The sequence below is a fragment of the Plecotus auritus genome (genome assembly GCF_963455305.1).
Source record: "Plecotus auritus genome assembly, chromosome: 9".
In the NCBI taxonomy this organism is placed as follows: Eukaryota; Metazoa; Chordata; class Mammalia; order Chiroptera; family Vespertilionidae; genus Plecotus; species Plecotus auritus.
Window position 1 is genome coordinate 81,899,789 of NC_137783.1, and position 17,954 is coordinate 81,917,742.

General features: G+C 41.3%; 1 protein-coding gene across 3 annotated transcripts in view; it reads right to left on the bottom strand.

Annotated features, from left to right (window-relative positions):
- Positions 1-8,818: 8,818 nt before the first annotated feature.
- EXPH5 (exophilin 5) overlaps positions 8,819-17,954 on the bottom strand; it is an 82,823-nt gene continuing 73,687 nt past the window's right edge. For all 3 annotated transcript variants that reach the window (XM_080643089.1, XM_080643090.1, XM_080643091.1), the window contains one exon: positions 8,819-17,097. In XM_080643089.1, coding sequence (XP_080499215.1) covers positions 11,717-17,097 — 5,381 coding nt within the window. In that variant the 3' untranslated portion in view covers positions 8,819-11,716. The remainder of the gene's footprint in view (positions 17,098-17,954) is intronic.

Genomic DNA, 17,954 nt, shown 5'->3' on the forward strand with positions numbered 1-17,954 from the left:
TATATATACATACATATATACATATATACATATATATATATATATATGTATATATATATAATTTTAATGATTTCAGAGAGGAAGGGAGAGATAGAAACATCAATGATGAGAGAGAATCATTGATCGACTGCATCCTGCAAACCCTACACTGGGGATCAAGCTTGCAACCCATGTATATGCCCTGACCAAGAATTGAACCGTGACCTCCTGGTTCATAGGTTGACGCTCAACCACTGAGCCACACTGGTTGGGCAGGACTTTCATTCTTGGCATACCCATCAAAAACATTCAGAGATGTTCAGGGCCCATGGCAAACTGCCTCTCCCAATATTAGTGCATCATATGAAGGGCAGTTAACCTAATCTTGGTGTAATTCAGAGAGGCTTTCTGAAAGAGATCACGCCCAGGCTTAAACATGAAAATCATGTTGTGGAAAGAGCAGGAGAAGGACTTTCCTGGCAATAGAAAAGTCATGCTCTACCCAGTTTTGCTCCAGTGGTTAGAGCAGGGGTGGGCAAACTTTTTGACTCGAGGGCCACAATGAGTTCTTAAACTGGACCGGAGGGCCAGAACAAAAGCATGGATGGAGTGTTTGTGTGAACTAATATAAATTCAAAGTAAAGGAGTGGAGGGGAGAGCAAGAGAACCCTCCGCTCTTTCGGCTCCGCGGGCCGGATAGAACAGCCAAATGGGCCGGATCCGGCCCACGGCCCGTAGTTTGCCCACGGCTGGGTTAGAGCATTGGTATGAAGGGTCTCGGGTTCGATACCAGTCAAGGGCATGTACCTCAGTTGCAGGCTCCATCCGCAGCCCCTACTGGGCAGAAGGCAACCAATCAATGTGTTTTTCTCACATCAATGTTTCTCTCTCTCTCTCTCTCTCTTTCTCTCTTCTCCTCCCTTCCACTCTTTCTAAAAATCAATGGGGGAAAAATAATCTTAAAGTAAATGATACACTTCAAGAAGTTTCTATTCCCTTTGACATTCATCTCTATATTGAGCTCCAATCTCAGACACATAGAATTATGGTCTGTATCACACTGGTGCCTGGAATCGTCACATTAAAGCTATGTAAACTTCACAGCTATTGATTGTCCACACACATCATAGCATTTCTACCCCTTTCTAGTAACTGCTTCTCTCTCTCTCTCTCTCTCTCTCTCTCTCTCTTTCTTTATCCACAATCCACAGTTAACAATGAGGCTTTATAAGACATCACCTTAACCTATGGATGGCCACAGTTGATTGGCCCATAGTTTAGAACCCGCCTCATGCTGGACTAATCAGAATCTTTTCTTTGGGAGTTTAAAAATCAGAGTTAGGGATTTCAATTTGTACTTGACATCTCTTAAATAGAGGCAATGTAAACGTTACCATTTTTTTTTGCCTTGTAGATGAAATGGAGGAGAAAACTTAAGAGAGTTTTCTACATAGTGCACCATATAGGCTTGGTACAGTTCATAAGTGGCATCTCCACCCTTGGTTTTAGGGATAGCTCTGTTTCTCATGATAAATTCCTCTTTTGACATTAGAGAACTGTCTCATTTTCAATATCATTAATTAATTTAAAAAAACTTACATGGGCTTAGGCAAGCTTAGATCCCACCAAATGCATAAACATTTAATTATTTCAATAATATTTATTCAGCACACAATTTGTCATGTATTTTGTAAGACACTGGGGCTATAAACCTCTATTTATTATAGTTCCTAGAGTGAATTTTAATTGCTAGACAATTGGTTTAAATATTGCATTCAGAATCTCATAGTATAGGTATAATTCCTCTTAAAACACAATTGCTGGAAGAACCAAGATGGTGGCATAAAATGCCTGTACACTGCCTTCCACAACCACATCAAAATTACAACTAAAATATAGAACAACTATCATCCAGAACCACGGAAAGCTGGCTGAATGGAAGTCCTACAACTAGAGAAGTACTAAAGAAGAAAGCACACTGACACTGGTAGGAGGGACAGATGTGTGGAACAGGCTGGACTGGCACCCTTGTGTGCTGCTTTTTTAATTGGGAGGAAGATCATCTCTGTGGAGGCTGCCCGGAGGAGTAAGGGGTCCCAGCTCCACACCAGACCCCCAGACCAGGCTCCCAGAGCTGATAAAAGAAGTCCCCATAACTACAGGCTGTAAAAACCAGTGCAGATTGGGGCTCAGTGACACAGATGTTGCTGGAGACCCAGAGGTTCCTCTTAAAGAACCGGCACATGAACTGAACTTACAAGGTTCTGCTTCCTCTGAGCACCAGTGCCAAAGTGAGGCTCTGGGTGACACAGACACATACAAGGAGGAACTGGATTATCTGCATTGGGGCGGGGACTTGAGGATGGCTTTCTCCCAGATGGAAGTGCTCACAGGGATCATTGTTCCTATGCTGGGACCTCCCTGGTCACAGGGCTGACTGGCAGTTATTTCTGTTTGCTTCATCCTGGTGATTCCCTGAGACCCTTCCCATCCAATCTACAACTCCACCCAAGCTGTGTTCAGTGGCTTTTGCATATGAATGGCTTGTCTTTGCTCAGGCTTCAGACTTTGCTAAAATCTCTCTAACAATATGCAGCTGAACCTATCAATGAAAGGTCAAGACATGACACCAGCACCAGCCTGCCTTGCTTCACAGCTGGGTCTTGCCTGGGCACTTCCAAACCCGATACAAATAGGAAGAATTTGCAGATCTCTGTAACTCCTGCTGGGTAGCCTCAGGCAGTGGCTGACTTTGCACCTCCCTGGAGACTCAAGAGCCACAGTACCCAGTGGTCAGTATCAGACTGTATCAGATTACAACTCTACACACCCATAAGTGATACACTCAAGGGGCAAACTCAGTGAGCACCAAATCCCCACTGAAGCAAGTCCTGCTCCATAGGGGTGTCTTCTGCACAGGGGTGCACCTAGAGCTCCCAGCTCAGGTGACTGGAGAGGCTAAACCCCTCGGTCCTATAGGACATCTACTACACAAGGCCACTCTACCAACTCAAGGAGATGTAGTAGCTCTACCCAATACATAGAAACAAACACAGGGAATCAGCCAAAATGGGGAGACAAAGAAACATGTCACAAATGGAAGAAATGGAAGAACGCAAACTATTGGATATAGAGTTCAAAACCACAGTTATAAGGTTACTCAAGAATTTTCTAGAAACCTCCATGGGATTTAGTAAGACTTTCAAGGATCTTAATGAGAATGCCAGAAAAAAATGGAAAAAGACCAGTTAGAAATTAAGCATACACTGACTGAAATAAAGAATAATTTACAGGGATTCAACAGTAGAATGGTGGATTCGTAGAATCAAATCAACTATTTGAAATGTGAGGAAGAAAAAACGACAACAAAAAACAAAAAACAAAAAAACACCAACCAGAAGAGCAAAAAGAAAAAGGAATCCAAAAATATGAAGATAGTGTAAGGAGCCTCTGGGACAACTTCAAGCATACCAACATCCGAATTATGAGGGTGCCAGAAGAAGAGAAAGAACAAGATTTTGAAAACCCATTTAAAAAAATAATGACAGAAAATTTCCCCTACCTGGTTAAAGAAGTAGACTTATAAGTCCAAAAAGACAGAGAGTCCCAAACAAGAGGAACCCAAAGAGGACCACACCAAGACACATCATAATTAAAATGCCAAGGACTAAAGACAAAGAAAGAATCTTAAAAGCAGCAAGAGAAAAGCAGTTAGTTACCTACAAGGGAGCACCCATATGACTGTCAGCTGATTTCTCAACAGAAACTATGCAGGCCAGAAGGGAGTGGCAAGAAATATCCAAAGTGATGAATAGCAAGGACCTACAACCAAGATTACTCTACCCAGAAAAGATATCATTTAGAATTGAAGGTCAGATAAAGAGCTTCAGAGACAAGAAAAAGTTAAAGGAATTCATCACCATCAAACAAGTATTATATGAAATTTTGAAGGATATTCTTTAAGAAGAGTAAGAAGAAGAAGAAGAAGAAGAAGAAGATAAGAACTATGAGTAACAAAATGGCAGCAAATACATATCTATCAACAATTTAATCTAAATATCAAAATAAATGAATAAGAAATCTAATGATCAGAGTAAACTGGTGAATAAAATAGAATCAGAGGCATGGAAATGAAACAGACTGACTATTCTCAGAGGGAAGGGAGTAAGGGGGCAGGAAGAAATTAAACAAAGGTCTTATATGCATATTAGAGGCTGGTGCATGAAATTCGTGCACGGCAGGGGGTGTGTCCCTCAGCCCAGCCTGCACCCTCTCCAATTTGGGACCCCTCGAGGGATGTCTGACTGTCCGTTTTGGCCCGATCCCAGCCGGACATCCCTCTCACAATCCAGGACTGCTGGCTCCCAATTGCTCGCCTGCCTGCCTTCCTGATTGCCCCTAACCGCTTCTGCCTGCCAGCCTGATCACCCCCTAACCACTCCCCTGCCAGCATGTTTGCCCCTAACTGCCCTCCCCTGCCAGCCTGATTGCCCTTAACTGCCCTCCCCTGCAGGCCTGGTTCCCCCCAACTGCCCTCCCCTGCAGGCCTGGTTCCCCCCAACTGCCCTCCCCTGCAGGCCTGGGTCCCCCCGCAACTGCCCTCCCCTGCAGGCTTGATCGCCCCCAACTGCCCTCCCTTGCAGGCCTGGTCCCTCCCAACGGCCCCTCCCCTGCTGGCCATCTTTGGCGGCCATCTTGTGTCCACATGGAGGCAGCCATCTTTGACCACATGGGGGCAGCCATCTTGTGTTGGAGTGATGGTCAATTTGCATATTACTCTTTCATTAGATAGGATATGCATTACCTATGAACACAGACAATAGGCCGGCAAAGGCCTGGGGCAGGGCAGGAACTGGGTAGAGGGGTGTAATGGGGGAAAAAAAGAGGGATATCTGTAATACTCTCAACAATAAAGATAAAAACAAACAAACAAACAAAAACTTCCGAAAAACCCCACAACTGCTCATTGGTCCAGCCTGAGTCAAGCACTCATTCCTAAACCCACCAACTGTGCTCAGACTCTTAGGTTCATGTACGAACATTGATTTTGTGGTGGTGGGGCGGTCAGTCAGGGAACTGAGTTCCCAGAGAAAAGAAAAAAGCATTTCCTGGATAGACAATTATATCAGTATCCACTATGTACCTCCAAAACATCTCTAGACGTGCTTCTGAGTTAACTCTAGACTACCATGACAGCATAATCTGGAAAGGATGGTTGGGAAAGAAAGCTTAGAGGGAAAATTAATACTAGTATTTATTATTTTATTTTATTACTAGAGGCCCAATGCACGAAATTCCTGAAAGGGGATCGGCCCTTGCAGCCTTGGCAGCTTGCCTCAGCCCTCGCAGCCTCGATGGCTTGCCTTGGCCCTCACAGCCCCGGCTACGTCCAGAAGGACATCCAGAAGTTTGTTCAGCTGTCCAGTCTAGCATATTATGCTTTTATTATTATAGATTATTTTTTGTTAATCCTCAGACTTGAGGATATTTTTCCATTGATTTTTTTTTTTAGAGAGAGTGAAAGGAAGGAAGAGAGACACACAGAGAGAAACATGGATGTGAAAGAGACACATGGATTGGTTGCCTCCTGCATGCATCCTGACTGTGGCCGGGGATCAAGTCTGCAACCAAGGTACCTGCCTTTGACAGAAATTGAACCCGGAACCCTTTAGTCCATGGGCTGATACTCTTATCCACTGAGCCAAACTGGCTAGGACTATTTTATTTTTTTTATATAGTTTATTGATTTTTAGAGTGAAAGGAAGGGAAAGATAGAAAGAGAAAGAGAGGAAGAGAGGGAGAGAGGGAGAAACATCAATGCAAGAGCACATCAATACGCGGCCCCTGCATGGCCCCTCCAGGGATTGGGCCCGTAACCCCGGCATGTACCCTTGACCTGGAATTGAACCGGAACCTCTTGGTGCACAGGATGATACCCAACCAACTGAGTCACATCGGCCAGGGCAGCATTTATTTTATTAATACATTTCCTAAAAGTTTTCATCACAAGAGGGAAACCATTTTTTTAATCTGTATGAGATAATGGATGTTAACTAAATTTATTGCAATATATGTAAGTCATGTTATTTTGTTTTATACCTTAAACTTATAAAGTGTTATATATCAACTAGAGGCCCATTGCAGGAAGATTCCTGCAAGAATAGGGCTTCCTTGGGCCTGATCCTGCAAGAATAGGGCTTCCTGCTGCCGGAGCAAAGCAGAGAAGCGAGTGAAGCCTGCTGATGCGGGCTTCACTCCCATCTCCACTGCCCTACTTGCTTCTCTCCCTTCTGCAGTGCTTGGCTTCCTTCTACGCTGTCTTCAGTCTTCGTTCTGCGTGTGCATATGCAAATTAACCACCATCTTTGTTGTGTTAATTTGCATACTGGTGGGCATAGCAGAGGGATGGTCAATTTGCATGTTTCTCTTTTATTAGTGTAGATTGTCCTATCTAATAAAGAGGGGATATGCTAATTGACCCTCACACTGTCGCAAAGATGGCAGCGCCCACAGCCAATAAGGAGGGAATATGCTAATTGACTGCTCAGCCCTCAAAGATGGTGGTGCCCATAGCCACAAGATGGTGGCGCCCAGTCCCCTCAGCCCTGCCGGGGCGCCTGCCTCTGGAGTTGCCCAGTCCCCTCAGTCCCCCAGTTGCCCAGGGCTGCCCGAGGCTCAGGTAACCAGGGCTGGCTGAGGCTTGCGCTGCCAGCAGTGGCAGCAGCAGAGGTGTGATGGGGTGTCACCTTCACCTGATTGCCAGGTTGCCTCCCACCCCTGAGGGCTCCTGGACATGAGAGGGGGCAGTCTGGGCTAAGGGTCCCTCCTCCAGTGCATGAATTTTCATGCTCCGGGCCTCTAGTATTTCAATAAAACTGAAAAAGCATAATGTTTCATAAAATCAAGTACAAATTTCAGGTTCTTAAAAGAAAATAACATTAAATATTCTTATGGATAGTAAACCTTTTAAAAAATAATCTTTAATTTTTTTATCTGTATACCCACTGAAATGTTAAAGTTGGTGGTACAAGGGCAGGCTAAATAGCCATCTCAGATGGTGAGTAAAGAAAAATTGAATTTATTTAAGGAAAAGGGGATGGGAGGTAGGGATATTCAAAGGGAAGGGCTATACAGAGAAAAGGGGGCCTTGGGGACAGGTTCAGGAGGTTAGCCCAGAGCAGCTGCTACTGCTCATTGCTGCCCCAGTTGAAAGTCTCATAGGGTCCCTTAGAGGTTGGGGGAAATGTGCCTGTGGGGGAATATCATGGGTGTGCTCCTTGGAGGGAGAGTGTACACTGGGTTCTCTGTCCTGAACACATTTCTCTCTTTCTTTCAGGTGGAAATCCTAGGGGAGGTCTTAGGGGAGGCTCTTAATGGACTATTCATCAGCTTTCCAGGTGTGCTCTTTCAGGGTCGTGGTCTCCATTGATTGGTCAGTGCCAGGGCAGGGAGTCATTAGTCAATGCAGCTGGTCCTGAGGCAGCCAGGGTGTCACTTGCCTGGTTTTGCTGCTTTTCTGGGCCTGGAGCTGAAATATAACTGAGGCTTAGATGTTATCTTTAGGGAGGAAAAGGTCAGGGGTCTAAATCACATGACCAGTGATGTGCTAGGGGAGGACAGCTTACCCTGGGGGTGAGGTTCTTGTTTTCCTAGTTTTGTCCTCACTAGGCATCCAGAGCGTTCTGCCCTGGTGAGTTTCTATACCTGGCCCATTGTCCTTGCTCTGCTCATGTGTAACACCCACTGATATATTTGAAGTGCATAATGTAATTATATACATATATTTCTTTTTAAAATCTTCATTGTTGAAAGTATTACATATGTCCCCCATTGACCTTTCCCACTGCCTCCACCCCCCATCCCAGGCTTTCACCCTCCCTGTTGTCTGTATATATATATATTGTGTATTTACATTTTTTGGGGGGGTCTTGCTACCCTCCCTCTTTTTCCTGATGTTTTTGAACATACCTTCAAACAGCCCCTTGCCTCCCACCTCTACCTACCCTGATTCCCTGCCACAAAGCAGCCTTATATGTATCCTTCTGTATGTACACACGCATATGCAGGGGTGTTGTTAATAATCACAAAAATGAGATTTTTGATTTTCTCACTCAACATTACTCATGCAAACTCTTCCAAGTCAACGTATGTAGTTTATTTTATTCTTTTTAATGGTAATATTACATATGTGTATGTCCCATAAATATATTCAATCATTTTTTTATTTCTGGTTTTTGCTGTAATCGAACATTGTAGCAATAAACATTCTTCTGTGTAAGTCTATACATACTATTGCTTTTATTTCTATTGCTTTCTGGGGAAAATGAATATGGTGATTCAGTGTGTTGGCTCACTCAACTTCCTGATTCTGCATCTTCCAGGTCATAACAGAGACAAGAGCTCCATATTAACTCAATTCTGTGGCATGGTTTTAGCTTAGTGTCTATTTCCTCAGCCCTGCCAATGTTGAGCAGGAATTAACATTGCATGTCTTATATTCCCATTGCAAAGACCTATTTATTTTTCATCATTGCTACTGGGCAGGAAGACCCAGCTCCATGCAGCTCCCTCTTCCTCTATAAATGTGGGAGCTCTCAGAGAGATGCCAGACTTTATTCACTCCTCTTCTATTAGGCAACCAGGTACAATGATCTCATTTGTTGGTTGTCTGTTTTGAGGTACAAATAGAAGAGAGGCCACTGATTCCTAAAACCACTCATATGGTTGATATTCAATAATCACCAAAAAGATATGTTTGAATACTTTTGTACTGTGCCTGTTCCCTTTGCAGTTTTCCTGAAACTTTCACATTTAAAAAATCATCATTTGAGGATGGGAATAGAAACGAAGCCAAACAGTGCATTTATTGAAATCATTCATTTCAACACAGGTATTGTTTTAAAGGTGCGCTCTGTCTCATTTCACATCTGGAGAACAGGTTTGAGAACAAGTATATAAAAGGATTATTTGACAACATTTTAACAAAAGTGCTTAAGGCTTATTTGTTTCAGGACACAGGAGTTCCCATTACAAAGAGCCCCTAAGTGATAATACATCACAAACTTGCTTTGAGAATAAAATATTTACACATTTACACTGTACATCTAACTGGGATATTCTGGAGCAGTACTACTATCATTAACAATAAACTCTTACCAGTAAGGTCTCTTTAATCTGCTGGCATCCTTTTACACATTTTCCAATTTGATTCCCATCTTCACCATCACCTAAGTGGACTTTCTTTCATCACCTCCAATACAGGCACAAAGTTACCTCCTACAGTCACTTTTATTAGCTAATTATCAGCCAAAACCTTGTAAGGAGCAGTTGGATTTTTATTAATATCAATGTATTTACAATGTAAGGGAATAAATTCTTTAGCGAAAAGTCTCTAAAAATTAAAATAACCTCATTAGGCCCTATTTTAAATGGACTTTACATTTGAAAATTTATGTTTTTAGAAGTCCATTATCTAAACAAGTTAATAATTTACCAGATACTTATTAGTATTGATTCCCTCCTGGATTATTCCATTTATAAGTATAAAAATTACTATTATAAATTACTACAGCTATACCAAAAATGAATATGAAAAAGGAGTAGTTTTATGTTAAAAATACATAGAAATTTGCTGTACTTCTTTAACAAAGTGTTTTATAAAAGTATAAAACTATAGAAGGTGCTATTTTAAGAAAATTTTCTGTGTTCTTGATTCTTAAGCCAAACCAACAGCAAACATTGCAAATCGTGCAAGTAAGCGCTGACCATCAGTTACCCTTGAAACCAGATATAGTAGATTCCAGTGCAAAGAATCAGGGCCCCACGGTGTTTATCCTCACCTTAACTTACCTATGTTAACAATGTTAAGTTTCAATGTTAATATAGCCTAACCTCAGTGAAAAATAAGCTAATTTCATCTCATCTTTTGTAGCATACATGTAGACTCAGGTATTTACTGAAATAGAACTCAAAAGCTGATCATTAAAAAAAAAATCAAGAATCAATATTAAAATATTAATTGAATATCTTTAAATTACATAGAAAATATAGGTCATGGTTTATGAAAACTTTACTTAAATAATCAGATAAATAGAAAAAGGGAAAGGTAGAATTTACAAACATTCATAACACAAAATACTAAATGTTATTTCTTACCGTACAAATTCAAATTAAAAAATATAGAATAGTTGATTTTAAATTCTATTATCAGTCTCTTTAAGATCAGGATTGGTCCGAGCCTGAAGTATAAGACAATTTACAGATTTAAGGATTAGCTTTCATGTCAGTTACCACATCTTCATTAGTTTTGAGTTGCATGGGAACAACATAAACTTGCCCTAGCATTTTGCTTCTAAGCCAGGCAATGATTAAGAAGATAATGATAATATAGCACTGTCTTGAATTTTATCAGTTCCAGATCTCCATACAGGTCACCAACACCTATCATTATCCTTAATTTATATGGATAAAACAGACTCGTGAGGAAGTAAGTATAAACCAAAGAAGATGAAACCTACTCATGTTGACCTTCACAGTACTAAGATCAAGGGTGGCATGCTTTCTGTAGTTTTAGCAAATTATCTTTATTCTGATTAGGAGGAGAGAAATCCCCCCAGAGCTCTACATGGCAACTAAAGAGTTAAGAAAGTCAGGTATTCAGAGCGTATGGGAAGTTATTTAGTCAGATAAATTACGGAAAGAATCATAGTGACAAACCCTTAGAAGCTCTGCCTTGTAATTTCCTAAGGGTTTGGTAAATGATCCCACAGGTTAGGGACTTGGCCAAGGCCACCACTGGAAACTTAAGACTAAAATGTCCCACATGGAAAGAAGTATTCTACCCTGCAATGAAGAAATGGAAAAATGTAGTATGGAAATGGGAAAAAAACAGTTGCTTAGAGGGCTGCAATAGGGATTTCAGTCTAAAGAAGGGTCACCACTTATCTCCACCACTCAGTTATGTTTCTTTCTTAAGCAGAAATTCTGTGGCCAAGCCGTCTGTCCCCTCAGGTCCTTGACTTGATTGAAATTTAGCTCTTAAGAATTCAGCCAATTCTAACAAAACAATTTCAAAGGAATTCCTACAAGTGTTGTTTGGCTTCCTAGGAATTCAGCTCCTTATCTATCATCTCGACAAGCACTCAAGACATGTGCCTCCCTGGCTCCACTGTGGATATAACAGGACGTCCTTATAAAAATTCATTTTTTCTTTGTCCAAGAAAATAAACCCTAAACCTCCTAAATGTTGGTGAGTTAAACAGGATGATACTATTTACACCATTATCATCATCCCTACATTTTATTAATGCCATGATATGGTGTGTGGGCCAGAGGAGGGCAATAGAGAGTTTTGTAGTTGTACTAAGTAACTAGTAAGTTTTGTATGTGTTTGAGATATTGGCGTTGCAAATCACAATGAAAGGTATAAAAAAAAAGTCAGGGGGAATGTAGAGCAAAAAATTGAACAGTGAACTAGAGACTAAATTGGGTGTGGGGGAGGAAGGCTAAAGGATATACTGTATATAGAGGAAGAAAATAGCAGAGAAACCCTCAAAATGAGAATTTATTGCTGTGTAATTCAAAAAGTAGAGGGGAAAAAAGAAAAAGAATTTGGGTTGCTTCAGAGCAGGTACTGCCCAAATATATATATTTGTTCTTCCCATAGACACACACAATTGTATTTTATTTCCACAATAAGCTTTTGGAGAAAAGGTTATGCATTTTATTGGAAAAAGCCTCACAGTTCTGATTCTTTGTCATTTTCATCCAGGTAGTACTCATCATCTGTGGTTGTGTCTGTTTCACAGTCTGAGTCCACTGGATCCTCTTCATAGACATTAAGTGGTACATCTGGAGATAAGCCACCTTCTGGCATCACATTGCTAGGAGAATCTGAGCTCGATGACTCCATTGGGTTAGGAGGGTGAACTACATCATCTTTCAGGAAGCCAGGGTTCTTCAGAAAACTTGGTTTCCATAGCCTTCCTTGTGTGAGTGACCTCTTTACATTCTCCAAGAAAGCCAACTGCTGTTCTTTCCCAAATATCCCATAGTCAATAGGTCTGGATATAGATGTTGCTGACTTGGGACCCGTTTCTGCCCTGCCACTCTGCAAAGCCCAGCTTTCATTTTCATCACAGGAGGAAAGTTCAGAAAAAGATTTGAATCTTCGACTGCACTCACTGTTGTTAGGGAATTCATTCCCAAGGGTCAGGCGGCTCAGGGCATTGTCAATAGACGTGCTTTCAGAAAAATGGCGCTCCCTGGCTTTCGGAGGATGACTTTTGCGTAGCAGATTGCCGTGCACATGGATATTTTTTAAACTCTTTGAACGATAGGGGTGTGGCTCAGGTTCCCACTCCTGAGATGCAGTGCTCCTTTGTTGTTGCTGACAAATGGCCAGTGGGATGCTTACTGTAGATTTCTCCGCAGGCTCCAATGGGAGATGAGAGGTCAGCTTCCTTGGATGGCTGGAGAAATCGGCTTCTCTGAGGCTGGTGAAGGTGGGTTGGGCCAGGGCTCCTGACTCTCTTTCCAAACTCTGAACTACTGTTACATCTTTAGACGTCTCATACTTTGGTGGTGATTCTGAGATATTTCTAAACTCATTCTGACGTGGTTGTGAAATGCTGTTAGACTTCTGATTGCTTAAGGGCGTAGGAGCTTCTCTGTTGGATATTATAGTAATCTGGAAGGGGTCCTCAGATTTCTTCACATCCATTCCACCATTATTCAACTTGTTTTCATCTGTAGATTCTGTGGACTTTGGAGTAGGCTCAGGGGACAGTGGGCTGTAGTCTGGGGGGCCAAGAGACAAACCACCCAAGCCAGAACAGCTCTCACTTTGGGGGAAGAGAGTAGCTGTATGTCTTCTAGGGCTTAAATCTTTAGCTGGAAATTTTCTGCTTGCTTTGGACATGGTTGCCAATCTGTGTTTAACTGAAGATCTGCTTTTCCCTTTTTCCAGGTCATCCAAACTGGTTTTGTTTTTATTGCTTCCTACAGGAAGTGAGAGTTGATCCCATGCCAACCCTTGCATTTCATCTTTAGCCTTCCCCTTCTTTGTCAGAGTTACCTCCTGACTTCTTTGAGGTAGTTCTCTGGGTTCCAACTGCAAACTATCTAAATCTCGTTCACTTGAACAAGTCTCCTCATCAAGATGTAGTTTATGCAAAGCTGGAGTAAGAGCAAAGGCTTGGCTTTCTGAGTCAGAAAGTGCTTTGTCAGTCTGTTTTTGGAAATCTGCTCCTCTGACTCTCCTAGGCTGCAATCCATAGGAGCGGTCATCTTTAGGGATGCCTGTGATGACTTTCTGAAGACACTTTGTGCTTCTAGTAGATGGGAGGGTTATCCCACCACCTGCACACTCCCCAGAACTTCTGGTTTTCAGATTTTTGATGTTCCCTTCTGAATGGGCTGGAGGATTAGGATTACTGTTAGCAGATTTAATGGCGTGCTGACAATTTTCAGATTTCTCTTCTGTGACTTTTTCCTCCTGAAGCATTGATGAAGTATGCAGGGTTTCACTTTGCAACTTTCCCCCCCTCTTTTTCTTGCTTTGTGAATCACCTAGAGGTGTTTTAGCTAAGTTATCTGGGGAAATCTCTTTAGTTTTAGATCCTCCTTTATGAAGAGAAACATCTGCCTCAATAGAAGCCATTTCCTGCAGTGTAGGTTCTGAGGGCCCAATACTTGGTAATTGTAAAACAGTCTCTTTCTCAGTGTTGTGAGAAAGGCAATTGCTGTTTTCCTGAACAGAGCTGAACAGTGACGTTAGGTCTTCAGATAAAGTTGTTCCTGACTGCTCTTGTGTAGAATAATTTAGTTTCTCTTTTTCTAAAGTATTAGGGAATGTTTCAGATCCCACTTTAGTTGATTCTGTAAGTGAGTCAATATTTTCAGTATACTTTTGGAGGAGGCTACAGAATTTTTTGCTGTGTCTCCTTGGTAGAGTGTAATATATTGAAACTATCTCAAGACACTTGACATTCTCTTCATCACCAGAAACAGAAAACATACTCGTAGTCTTAACTTTATGTAATGTTTTCCCACTTTTTCCCCCTGACATGTCCGAAGAAAAAGGTAAAGGGTCTTCATTTGAAAGGGAAAATGTACCTATCTTGGAGGCAGCAATTTTACCATCCTTTTCAATGCATTCTTGACAGTGATCCTTTTGGTGGTGTCTTTTGGTTAAAGAACAATCCCTAACAGATGAGTCACTTTCCAGAGGGTTAATGGTTTTCTCCCAAGGTCTTAGTGTTATAGCAGAAGCATCCATGTCTGTGATCAAGCATTTTTCTCTTTCATCTTTTCCAAGTGAGGCATATGGTACCCCTAAAGGACATGACACAGCCCTCTTGATGAGGAATGGAAGGGGTCCTTTTCTAATGCAAGCAGGTCCAGTGTTTGTCATCCTCTCTGTGGCTTCAGGCCCAGCTGAGGCTGAGTCTGAAACTACTTTGGAACATCTGCTTTCTGACTCAGAAGAACTGGGGCTGAATTTGTTTGATGTGTCTCTTCCTATTGGATTGTCTACATTTGTTTCAGATTGGCGTGGAAGTGGCTTATTCCTAAAGGAAGGCACTATTATCTTACTTTCTGACTTCCTGCTATTAATGAGGGAACTGGCTGCTGTTCTTGGTAAGCTACAATAAGTTGTATGAAGCTCAGGAGCTTTGGAATCACTTTGATTCACCTCAACGAGGCTACTGCTGCCACTTGTGGGTGCTGATTTACTTTCTGTTTTGCTCAACTTTTCAATATAGGATATACGCCGTCTTACTTTTCCTTTCCCCTTCCCAGCCCTGACAGGAGAATGTGAATGGCGTTTGACACCAACCTCTTCATTGTGTATAAGCACAAAACTAGCATCACTGCATTTATTTTCTGAAGGGCTCAACGTAAACTGATTATTTTGATGCTTGCTTTTATTGTCTTCATTTTCTTTATCTCCCAGAGACAGATCTTTGCCTGAAAGACTTTTCCCAGAGAACACTGTAGTAGAAGGAACTAGCAGAGCACCAAGGAAAAAATTATTTGATGGTGAAGAATCTGGTGCTGTACCTGACGGCAGACCTAAAGAATCACATGGGATATTGTGGCCAGCAGTTGACCTGCTACCATTGGTAGAATGAGTTTTGGTACATTGTTCTTCCTTGGTATCTAAAATAGCAGACATTTCTGGTGACGGTGTATTTTGATCACCAGTAGATTCAGGGCTCCACTGGCTACTTTCAATAGTACTTGAAATATCTTCATTACTTACTGTTAATTCCTGGTGGCCACCTTCACTTGGGCTGGGAATCAGTGATGGTATTCTGCTCTCCTGAATCAAAGGAAAGGAAGTTGCTGGGCCAAGTTTTCTGTTTTCACTGTAACTCTTACCTTTCTTTGTTTCGTTGGCCTTACCTCTCTGTGATATATGAATTTTGGAGACATCTTTCCCAGAAATGACTTGGGGTGAGTTTTTTGAACTTTTTGTGGTAGATGTATTAAGAACAAATCCATTGGTTTTGGCTGAGTCTTGGGAGAGGGGACTTTGAAAATCAGCTAAAGGATTAGAGATTACTGTCTCTGAAACAGGTTGGGGCATTTCACTTGTTGTGTTTGTCTGGTCCATCTTGATTAGTTGTTTGTCTTTTTCCAAAATAGATCCATTCAAGTCTTGCTCATCATTCACTTCTGTGGCCAAGATACTGGGTTGGCTTTGAGTAAGAGGTGGAGAATCAACTGAATCGCTGTTGGTCACAGTGACTTCTGTGTAGCTTCTTATTAGAAGAGAGGCAGGCTTAATTTTCTGCCAAGTGACTGTGGGATTCTGAAAGTTGGGACCCTGACGATTCCCTTTGTCATCAGGAATTTGGGGGAAGGAACTTCTGAATGAGGATGCCAGAGTCGAAGCAGTTCCAAATGAGTAAGGTTCTTTGTTTACATGTACTTCTACAGGAGAACTGTCCTGTTGACATTCTAACCCCCTAGATATGATGTGATAGTTTGAACCAACCATGGAGCAAATATTTGGTGTGCCAAAATGAGTCATCTGGTTTCCATTACCTTGTGACACCTCCATGCTCTCCAGTGTAGACGAATGAGGATCAAATTGCCAGGGATATGGCTCTTCTTGGTCTCTGGAAATATTTGTTCTGTAACTAGGTAAAAATGGTGCCCAGTGTTGGGAAGAAACATTATGGCCATGACTAGCTGAGGCACAATTTGCCTCAGGGGAAGTCATTTCAAAGTCTCTGTCAGAAGTGAAAGGTTTCCTACTTTGACAAAAGCCAGACCAGGGAGAATGTTCTTCCTGTTGGCCCCCTAAAGAACTTTGTCTAAATCTCTGTTGCCTGCTTCGTCCAAAGGTATTGCTAAAAAAAGACCTTGCAAATGGGTTGTCTTGATGGTAGAACGGCATGTTCTCTGAGTTCTCAAATGGGTCAGGACTCACTGTGCTATCCATGGGGGAATTTAAACTTACATTTTGGTAAATATTCTGTGAACGATAAAATTCATATCTCCTATTCTCCTGAAAACACCTGGGATACATATACTGGTCAGCAGGGTAAATTTCCATTGGTGATGGTGCCCTCGGGAACTCTTCCTGGTTTGGCCTCTCTCTAGAAGAATCTGATCTATTCCATATGATAGATGATAAAGGAGTTCTCTTTGGGGTCTGCTGGTGGCTTGGTGGTATAAATCTACTCTTGTTCTGAGTAGTGGCTGGAAAATGTATGCTTCTTGTTGTGAAACACCCTGTAGCTGGGGAGGCTAATCGTTGCCTGCTGTCAAAACACAGAGAAGTACTGCCAAAAGCATTCTTTTGCGTATAATCTTCTTTTAAAACTCTGGGCTCCCTTGTTCTGTACATATCATAAATTGACTTTGTTCTAGGAGAAAAGGTTCTAAAACCTTCTCTAGGGGCTCCAGGTCTTAGGATGTCATAGATAGACATATTAGAAGTTTCATTAGAGCGGTTTTTGTGCCTTCCTGTGGTATTACCATGTCGGTTCCCACTGGAGTAAAAATGACTGAACTGTGTTCTTGACCCATAGTTGAGAGGCGTTCTTGTATTCACTGAGCTTGAATACTGCTCCTGAGCCAGAGTGCTATCCAAGTCATCTAAAACTGAAAGGAGAATATGAGTGACATTTTGATATAACATTTTAGCCTAATAATTTGAGTTGTTGGAGAAACATAATAATTTTATATTTATCATATTATCATAGATGTGATGACATTAGTTTTGATTATAATTTTACAATGGTCTGACTTTTACAAAGCTGTAATGAAAGTTTCTTTTTCATACTTTTTTCAAAGTTAATCTTCCATAATGCCTTAATGGACATAAAGCTACATTTTTTAAGTGACAGGTTTTAATCGTGGCTTTTTTTAGTACTTTTTTTGTGTCACTAAGTAGCTAACATATTTACAGCTATGTTTACCTCAGAGGATTGTAATAGAAATGAGAATCTGTAAACAACTCGTGATTTCTCAGTTCTATCATTAAGGAAACAGTATTATCACCAAAAGTTTAACACCTAATTTATAAACATACATATTTGGATGGATTTGAGCAATACATAAAATTTAAAGTTCTATACAATATTGTTAAATGATTTGCTAATGGTAGATAGTTTTTCCTGGAAAAATTAAGACCTATTAGTACTCACTTACTGAAAAAATTTATTGATTGATTTTAGAGAGAGAGGAAGGGAGAAAGAGAGAGAGAGAGAGAGAGACATCGATTTTTGTAGTTCCACTTATTTATAAGGCCAATTAGCACTCCTTTAAGATAGCACTTTCTGTCATGCACAATTCTAAGCACTTAATTTATTAACTCATTAAATTCACATCTAACCTTATAAGATTTGGTATTATTACTAGTCTCGTTTTAAAAATGAGGAAACTGAGGCACAAAGAGATGAAGTAAGTTGCTAAGGTCACACAGTTAGTAAGTACATGGATACAGGCAGTCTGTCTCC